Source organism: Xenopus tropicalis, chromosome 8 (assembly GCF_000004195.4).
Source record: "Xenopus tropicalis strain Nigerian chromosome 8, UCB_Xtro_10.0, whole genome shotgun sequence".
Classification (NCBI taxonomy): Eukaryota; Metazoa; Chordata; class Amphibia; order Anura; family Pipidae; genus Xenopus; species Xenopus tropicalis.
In genome coordinates, this window is record NC_030684.2 from 142,488,952 (window position 1) to 142,498,495 (window position 9,544).

The following is a 9,544-nucleotide window of genomic DNA, read 5'->3' on the forward strand; positions in this document are numbered from 1 at the left end:
AAGATTTAATATATTTTTTATTGGCATGTAACCTTCACAAAGACCCAAAATACGGGCAATTGCAACCAATTCCTGTGTGTAAACAGTAACCCCACACCCCCAGAATAAGTTAATAAGAGCCTTTTCTGTACATCTGTACATATAAATACATGAATGTGATATTTACATGTGGATTATATAGGGAGAGGGGGCTCATTACCCCGAGAGCCGTGTCGCCCCCTAGTGACAGTGCAAGTGCCCTGCTGATGAAGGGAATATACATATCCCCGAGGGGCTCGGCCGCAGGTAATTGGTCCATTCTGAAGTGAAATCAGAAAGTTAATAATTAGTGAGAGACAAGTCCCCCTTTGAGGCTGAATGGCTCCCATTTAGTGCAAATGATACCCCCCCCCCCATAATCCGGCTATAAATCTGCCCCTCACTCCATGCAGGGCTGAGCGGAATGCGTGGGCAAGTCTCTTCCAATCAGGAGTCTCACATCCCAGCCTATTAACGCTCAGGTTAATCATTAGCCCCCTTGGGAGTTCCACATCCTTGCTCATCTGAGCCCCCTCTGCCCTTGGGGGGGCACCAAGACTTTATACCCAGGCTGATGGTTCTTCTCCAGGTACCTGCTGGGTCACTTCAGTACCATAATAGTCTGGATTTTATGGACCCGTTCTGTCTTTAGTGGGACAGGCAGAATTATTCTGTCCATTCTGACATGAAGGACGTTAGGTAGTCCCTTGAGAGTGTCCCAACATGTACCATAACTGGTCCACCAACTAGGTCCTAGGACGAAGGTCCTCAAGACCACCATGAACTTCTTCTCTGGTTGGACCTCCTCGGCCAAACCAGGTGACTTGATAGTCCAACCGGTGGGAAAGCCTAGGGTGAAGCCTCACTCTGTCCTCCTCCTGCTGAAGACGGCCGACATGCTCCGTACGATGCCCTTAATGCCCCCGTTCTTCTTCCCCGAGCTCCTGTTCTCTCTCACCGCCTCCAGCAGTTGGTGGAAGACCACCAGGGAGCCGTGGTAGGTCTCCGCCGCCGAGATCTCGAAGAAGCCACAGTCCGAGGACAGTGCTAGCATACGTCCCTCTTGGCTGGGGACCTCTCGGTGGTGCTGCAGGTCCCTCTTGTTACCCACGATAATGACCGGCACTGGGCCGTGACGTTTCTTCATCTGTCGGATCCTCTGCAACTGCTGCCGGGCCACATTAAAGCTGTCGCGGTCGCAGATGCTGTAGACCAGGATGAAGCCGTCGGCCCAGCGGAGCTGATCCTCGGTGATACAGTTCTGAGCGTTTGGGTTCTGCAATGGGGGCAACAAGAATGATGATACATATCAGTATTTGTGGGGGGGGTAGAACCACTTAGGCCTCTATAAGGAATATGGGACTGGGCTCACAGAACCACAGACAGGGCTAAATGTAACAGGTTTTATATATAGGAAATAAGAAAAGGATCATGGGAATTGGTTGGGGCCCACTAGGGATAGGGCTGTTATGGCAGTCACTCCCCCCATTACATTTAGCACTGGGGTGTAGTTATTCCATCGGTGTCCCTATTAAAGTAGAATGTAAACATGGATATTCTGAGACAATTTGCAATTGGTCTTCATTTTTCATTTTTTTTGTAGTTTTTCAGTTATTTAGCTTTTTGTTTAGCAGCTATCTGGTTGCTAGGGTCTTGTTTACCTTAGCAACCCAGCAGTGGTGTGAATGAGAGGCTGGCATATGAATAGGGGAGGGGCTGAATAGAAAGATAAGGAATAAAAAGTAACAATAACAATAAAACTGGAGCCTCACAGAGCAATAGGGTTTGGCTGCCGGGGTCAGATATACTGTTGCTAGGGCTCAAATTACCTTAGCAACCAGGGAGCTGTTTGAAAGAGAGGCGGGTATATGAATAGGGGAGGGGCTGAATAGAAAGATAAGGAATAAAAAGTAACAATAACAATAAAACTGGAGCCTCACAGAGCAATAGGGTTTGGCTGCCGGGGTCAGATATACTGTTGCTAGGGCTCAAATTACCTTAGCAACCAGGGAGCTGTTTGAATGAGAGGCGGGTATATGAATAGGGGAGGGGCTGAATAGAAAGATAAGGAATAAAAAGTAACAATAACAATAAAACTGGAGCCTCACAGAGCAATAGGGTTTGGCTGCCGGGGTCAGTGACCCCCATTGGAAACCTGGGAAGCGTCAGAAGAATAAGGGAAATAATTGAAAAAAAATAAAAAATGCAGACCAATTGAAAAGTTGCTCAGAATCGGCCATTTTGTTACATAGTAAAAGTTAACTTCCCCTTTAAATAACTATTACAAAATAAATAATGAAGACCAATTGCAAAGTTGCTAGTACTGTCTACCCCATACCACGAGGGCTTTTAACCCTTTCTCTACCACCTTCCCCACCCTGTGTGACCCTTCGGCACTGAGGGACACTCACCTGGGGGCAGACAGAGTCCCAGATGCTGAAAGACGTCTCTCTCCCATCGACGGTCACATTGTGAGTGTAAATGGACTCTGAGAATAAAGAGGTGTTGGTTAGGCTTTTATGGAAGTGACTCCAGGCAGGGGTGGTAGGGGCAATACAGCGGCAGAGTATTAAAGAAAATGAAATGGAAGACAGGGCAGCAATATTATGAGTTTCTGCAGAACTACAACTCCCAGCATTCATGCTGCTAAGCATGCTGGGAGGTGTAGTTCTCCAACACCAGCAGGGCTTTGCTGCAGCAGGGGGATAGACTGGTTACATGGGTAGAAACATATACAGGTCCGGAAACCCGATATCCAGAAAGCTCCGAATTACGGAAAGCCTGTCTCCCATAGACTTTTAATCAAATAATTCAGATTTTTAAAAACAGTACCTGTACTTGATCCCAACTAAGATATAATTACCCCTTATTGGGGCAGAACAGCCCTATTGGGTTTATTTAATGGTTAAATGATTCCCTTTTTCTCTGTAATAATAAAACAGTACCTGTACTTGATCCCAACTAAGATATAATTACCCCTTATTGGGGCAGAACAGCCCTATTGGGTTTATTTAATGGTTAAATGATTCCCTTTTCTCTGTAATAATAAAACAGTACCTGTACTTGATCCCAACTAAGATATAATTGCCCCTTATTGGGGCAGAACAGCCCTATTGGGTTTATTTAATGGTTAAATGATTCCCTTTTCTCTGTAATAATAAAACAGTACCTGTACTTGATCCCAACTAAGATATAATTACCCCTTATTGGGGCAGAACAGCCCTATTGGGTTTATTTCATGGTTAAATGATTCCCTTTTCTCTGTAATAATAAAACAGTACCTGTACTTGATCCCAACTAAGATATAATTACCCCTTATTGTGGGCAGAACAGTCCTATTGGGTTTATTTAATGGTTAAATGATTCCCTTTTCTCTGTAATAATAAAACAGTACCTGTACTTGATCCCAACTAAGATATAATTACCCCTTATTGGGGGCAGAACAGCCCTATTGGGTTTATTTCATGGTTAAATGATTCCCTTTTCTCTGTAATAATAAAACAGTACCTGTACTTGATCCCAACTAAGATATAATTACCCCTTATTGGGGCAGAACAGCCCTATTGGGTTTATTTAATGGTTAAATGATTCCCTTTTCTCTGTAATAATAAAACAGTACCTGTACTTGATCCCAACTAAGATATAATTACCCCTTATTGGGGGCAGAACAGCCCTATTGGGTTTATTTAATGGTTAAATGATTCCCTTTTCTCTGTAATAATAAAACAGTACCTGTACTTGATCCCAACTAAGATATAATTACCCCTTATTGGGGCAGAACAGCCCTATTGGGTTTATTTAATGGTTAAATGATTCCCTTTTCTCTGTAATAATAAAACAGTACCTGTATTCTGGATAACGGGTCCTATACCTGTACTATTATATGGTGAGAGAGTTTGGCAGGGGATGCTGGGAATTGTAGTTAAGCAATGGCACAAGGGTATACAATAAAGGGAAAGCAGTAATATCTATGAATAAATAGTCGGGGAACTCACCGGTGCCAACGTATTCGCCAATGAACCGGCGGGTGAGGAATCGAACGGTCAGCGCTGGGGGGGGAAAGGAGAGGGTAATTAGGGTCATTGCATTAATAGGGGATTAAGAGCAGCGATATCATTAATAACAAAGCTACACCGTGCTTCTGACAAATCAATGCTTCCTCGGCAGAAGAGCTGACAATCTACAAGCTACAGCGCAGTAAAGCAATAACTCACCGGATTTCCCAACGTTCTCTGCCCCCAGAACCAGGATGTTGGCTTCCACCTTGGGCTGCTGCTGGCCGCTCTCACTCATTGTGCTGCTCCGGATCTGCACAACCATTTGTAATCCTGGGGCAAGTAGCACCGGGGCAAAGCTGAGAGGGGGGTAAGTGGGCTCTGGGGTAAGGCTGAGAGGGGGGTAAGTGGGCTCTGGGGTAAGGCTGTGAGTGGGGTAAGTGGGCTCTGGGGTAAGGCTGTGAGTGGGGTAAGTGGGCTCTGGGGTAAGGCTGTGAGTGGGGTAAGTGGGCTCTGGGGTAAGGCTGTGAGTGGGGTAAGTGGGCTCTGGGGCAAGGCTGTGAGTGGGGTAAGTGGGCACAGAGGAGAGGCAGTGAGTGCAGAAGAACAAGTGCTGAGTCTGATGGGAGCAGCTTGTGGTTATATAGGAGCTGGGGGCGGGCAGGGGGGGGGCACTGGCTCAGCAGCCAATCAGAGGAGAGATCAGCTCCATGTAGTATTCCCATCTCTGTCCCTGCAGAGAGCGTCTGATTCATGGCTGAGCCCAATGTACAACCCCCCCCCCGGTGCCACCCCCCCCCCCCACACACACACACACGCACACACGGGTGCCGGGAGTTGTACTTCAGTAGCACAAAAACTGCTGCAATAAAGTATTAACCCATTGTGTCCCATAGCTGCCATCTTCTCCTTCTGTCCCCATCTTCTCCTTCTGTCTCCATCTTGCCCTACTGTCTCCATCTTGCCCTACTGTCCCCATCTTGCCCTACTGTCTCCATCTTGTCCTACTGTCTCCATCTTGTCCTACTGTCTCCATCTTGCCCTACTGTCTCCATCATGTCCTACTGTCCCCATCTTGCCCTACTGTCTCCATCTTGCCCTACTGTCTCCATCTTGCCCTACTGTCTCCATCTTGCCCTACTGTCCCCATCTTGTCCTACTGTCTCCATCTTGCCCTACTGTCTCCATCTTGCCCTACTGTCTCCATCTTGCCCTACTGTCTCCATCTTGCCCTACTGTCTCCATCTTGCCCTACTGTCCTCATCTTGTCCTACTGTCTCCATCTTGTCCTACTGTCTCCATCTTGCCCTACTGTCCCCCATCTTGCCCTACTGTCTCCTCTTGCCCTACTGTCTCCCATCTTGCCCTACTGTCCCCATCTTGCCCTACTGTCTCATCTTGCCCTACTGTCCCCATCTTGCCCTACTGTCTCCATCTTGCCCTACTGTCCCCATCTTGCCCTACTGTCTCCATCTTGCCCTACTGTCCCATCTTGCCCTACTGTCTCCTCTTGCCCTACTGTCTCCATCTTGCCCTACGTCCCCATCTTGCCCTACTGTCCCCATCTTGTCCTACTGTCTCCATCTTGTCCTACTGTCTCCATCTTGCCCTACTGTCTCCATCTTGCCCTACTGTCCCCATCTTGCCCTACTGTCCCCATCTTGCCCTACTGTCTCCATCTTGCCCTACTGTCTCCATCTTGCCCTGCTGTTTCCATCTTGCCCTACTGTCTCCATCTTGCCCTACTGTCTCCATCTTGCCCTACTGTCTCCATCTTGTCCTACTGTCTCCATCTTGCCCTACTGTCTCCATCTTGCAAAGTGCAAAAAAAAAACCATATTAGTAGAAATTCTGTTACTGGTATAAAGTTTAGCTGCAACTCCCAGCATCCTCAGGGGCATTCAGACAGAAGCCCCAGGAGACCAGAGGAGGGAGAGTAAATAGAAATAACACAGAGAGTGTAGCGCAGCGTAACATACAGGGTCGGCGGATTCCATTCTCTATGCTGCCCTCTTGTGGCCAAAACTAGAAATGGCCTCCTAGTGCCAAGTCAGGGCAGAGCAGATACAAAGCAGAGCCCCCCAGGCATTAACTGTCATATGGTGAAACATTAATGGGGCAGATTCTTCCATTCCCCCCCCAGTATGTATTCAGGCTCTACATATACATTTATACAGCCCCATGAGTGCTGCGTTATACCCCCCCCCACCCACCCTGCCCCAACAATGCCCTATAGATTGGCCGCTAGTCTTTCTAGTCATCCCCTCTCCTATTCATATTTCAGTCTCTCATTCAAACCACTCCCTGGTTACTGGGGCAATATATACCATAGCAACCACATAGGTGTTGAAATTCCAAACTGAAGAGTTGCTGCACAAAAAGCTTAATAATTCAAAAACCACAAATAATGAAAAAAAATTGAAGACCAATTGCAAATTGCCTTGGAATATCACACTAAGGGCCTGATTCACTAAAGGGCGATAAAACGTGCGCTATTTTTATTGTGTGCTAAAATTTTTACCGCGTCTTAATTTTGGCGATTTTTCGCACGATTCACTATAAGCTTTTTTACACGCGATATTGCATGCGTTATTTAACTCGCGAAAAGACTATTTCAATGCGGTATTTGCCGGTACATGCGCTAAATTACGCGAATAATCGCTGCATATGAATGGTAGCATAGAAATAGTGTATAAAAATTGTTGCCGCATATAAATGGTGTATATAAATAGTAGCATATAAATGGTATCATATAAATAGTAGCATATAAATAGTAGCATATAAATGGTATCATATAAATAGTAGCATATAAATAGTAGCATATAAATGGTATCATATAAATAGTAGCATATAAATGGTAGCATATAAATGGTAGCATATAAATGGTATCATATAAATAGTTACATATAAATAGTAGCATATAAATGGTATCATATAAATAGTAGCATATAAATGGTAGCATATAAATGGTAGCATATAAATGGTAGCATATAAATGGTATCATATAAATGGTATCATATAAATAGTAACATATAAATAGTAGCATATAAATAGTAGCATATAAATAGTAGCATATAAATGGTATCATATAAATAGTAGCATATAAATAGTAGCATATAAATGGTATCATATAAATAGTAGCATATAAATGGTAGCATATAAATGGTATCATATAAATAGTAGCATATAAATGGTAGCATATAAATGGTATCATATAAATAGTAACATATAAATAGTAGCATATAAATAGTAGCATATAAATAGTAGCATATAAATGGTAGCATATAAATGGTATCATATAAATGGTAACATATAAATAGTAGCATATAAATAGTAGCATATAAATGGTAGCATATAAATAGTAGCATATAAATAGTAGCATATAAATGGTAGCATATAAATAGTAGCATATAAATGGTAGCATATAAATAGTAGCATATAAATAGTAGCATATAAATGGTATCATATAAATGGTAACATATAAATAGTAGCATATAAATAGTAGCATATAAATAGTAGCATATAAATAGTAGCATATAAATGGTAGCATATAAATGGTAGCATATAAATGGTAGCATATAAATAGTAACATATAAATAGTAGCATATAAATGGTAGCATATAAATAGTAACATATAAATAGTAGTATATAAATAGTAGCCACTAGTGATGAGCAAATGTGTTCTGGTTTCTTTAGTGAAAAATTAGCAAATCTTTCGAAAGATCCACGAAACGGCAAAAATGTTGTGCGGGCACAATTTTTGTATGTGTGGTGAATTTTTGCGTGGCAAATTTTTCCAGGCGTTTTGCCATTGGCGGATTGTTTTGAGAAACGCATGAAAAAATCCGCCGCGAAAAAAATTCAACGCACGTCCAAAAATTTGCTGCGAATCCATGCCTGGCGAAACATTTCATCCCTTGTAGCCGCATATAAATAGTTGCGCAAATGAACGCACGCCATGTTAGCCATACACGCCAATACTTGCAGAAAATGACTGTATTAAAAATGACCATTTCGCTGCAAACTGGCGGCTGCGTCACTCTGGGGGAAACACAGTCCATATTTTATTGCAAAAAATCATTTACTGTACTTTTGTATAATTTTTCGCCTGCCTGTAGTAGGTGTTAATTTTCGCATAGCCGAATGCGATATTTAGCGCGCAAAAGTTATAGTGAATCATGCGATTGTATTCTTTTCAGCGCAGAAATTAACGCAAAATGGTAAAACTAGTGCGAGAAATACCGCATGCGAAAATGGCGATTTTTCGCACGCAATAATACTATGGTGAATCACGCGTAAATTTTAACGCGAAAAAGCGTGCGATAATTTTTATCGCCCTTTAGTGAATCAGGCCCTAAGGCCTTTATTCACACGGACCATGTTAGCCTATGTATAGTCTGTAACACACTGCCATCTAGTGGCCATTAGTACAAAAAGCAGAAAATCTATTTATTACTATATTATTAAGTCCAATTGGTTTGTAGCAGAACTTCCTCACATTCCTTCACCTAAAAGCAAATATATAATATAATCATTTGCTCTATTAATATTAAAAAAAAGTTTATCTAAAAACTGCAGTTAAAGGGAAACTACACCCCCAGAATGAATACGTAACCAACACACAGTTTATATTATGTTAAGTGCCCTATTAAAGAATCTCCCCAAACTGGAATATATATATCAGTAAATATTGCCCTTTTACATCCTTTCCCTTGAGCCGCCATTTAGTGATGGGCTGTGTGCTCCCTCAGAGATCAGCTGACAGGAAGTGATGCAGCTCTAACTGTAACAGGAAGTAGTGTGGGAGCAAAAGGCAGAACTCTGCCCATTCATTGGCTGATGAGGCCTAGCATGTATGTGTGCCTTGGCTTGTTTGTGTGCACTGTGAATCCTATGACCCCCAGGGGGCGGGGCTTAGTACTTAAAATGGCAGTTTTCTATTTAGGATTACCCAATGGCACATACTACTTACCCCATCCCACGACACCACGCTCCGCCTCCTCCCCCGCCCCCCCATGACATCACCCCGCCCCCTTCCCGGCGCAGAAAGCAACCCTATTTCCATAAGTCTCTCCCCACTCTTTTCCGCATCCAATGGGAGTAAATTGAGACTCAGGCAGTGATTTGCTCATTGGGGAAATCCCATAATAATAATCACAGGAGTTTATTTGGGTTGATAAAAGACAAACCATCCATCAAGTCCAGCCCTTCAGCGTATCCCCAGCATCACCAAGCTGATTTGTAAATGAGGCCTAGTTGTTGTCAAGAGATATGGGGGGGCACCCCCATTTTGCTTGGTTTCAGTAGCTTCTGTGCTGCAGCTCTGATTGGGAGGAGAAGGAGATGGGGAGAGAGGAGAGATGGGAGGGGAAGAGAGGAGAGATTGGAGAGGGAGGAGAAGGGAGGGGGAGAGAGGAGAAGGGAGGGGGGAGTGGAGAGATGGGAGGGGAAGAGAGGAGGGATGGGAGAGGGAGGAGAAGGGAGGGGGAGAGAGGAGAAGGGAGGGGAGAGGAGAGATGGGAGGGGGAGAG

At 43.9% G+C, this 9,544-nt stretch overlaps 1 protein-coding gene across 1 annotated transcript; it reads right to left on the reverse strand.

The window, feature by feature from the left end:
- LOC100487022 (ras-related and estrogen-regulated growth inhibitor-like protein) lies at nt 1-4,650 on the reverse strand. The gene is made up of 4 exons (XM_002942433.3): nt 4,233-4,650; nt 4,014-4,067; nt 2,430-2,506; nt 1-1,294 (listed from the first exon to the last, which is right to left on the reverse strand). Exons 1-4 carry the CDS (start codon nt 4,336-4,338, stop codon nt 881-883), a joined length of 651 nt encoding a protein of 216 aa, XP_002942479.3. The 5' UTR covers nt 4,339-4,650; the 3' UTR covers nt 1-880.
- Nucleotides 4,651-9,544: the final 4,894 nt, after the last annotated feature.

Excerpts from the sequence above, each read along its gene's own strand:
- LOC100487022 (XM_002942433.3), bottom strand. The coding sequence starts at position 4,338 with ATGGTTGTGCAGATCCGGAGCAGCACAATGAGTGAGAGCGGCCAGCAG. Across the intron at positions 2,507-4,013 it reads TGGCGAATACGTTGGCACCG|AGTCCATTTACACTCACAAT; the intron begins GTGAGTTCCCCG and ends CTTTATTCTCAG. Across the intron at positions 1,295-2,429 it reads GGGACTCTGTCTGCCCCCAG|AACCCAAACGCTCAGAACTG; the intron begins GTGAGTGTCCCT and ends CCCCCATTGCAG.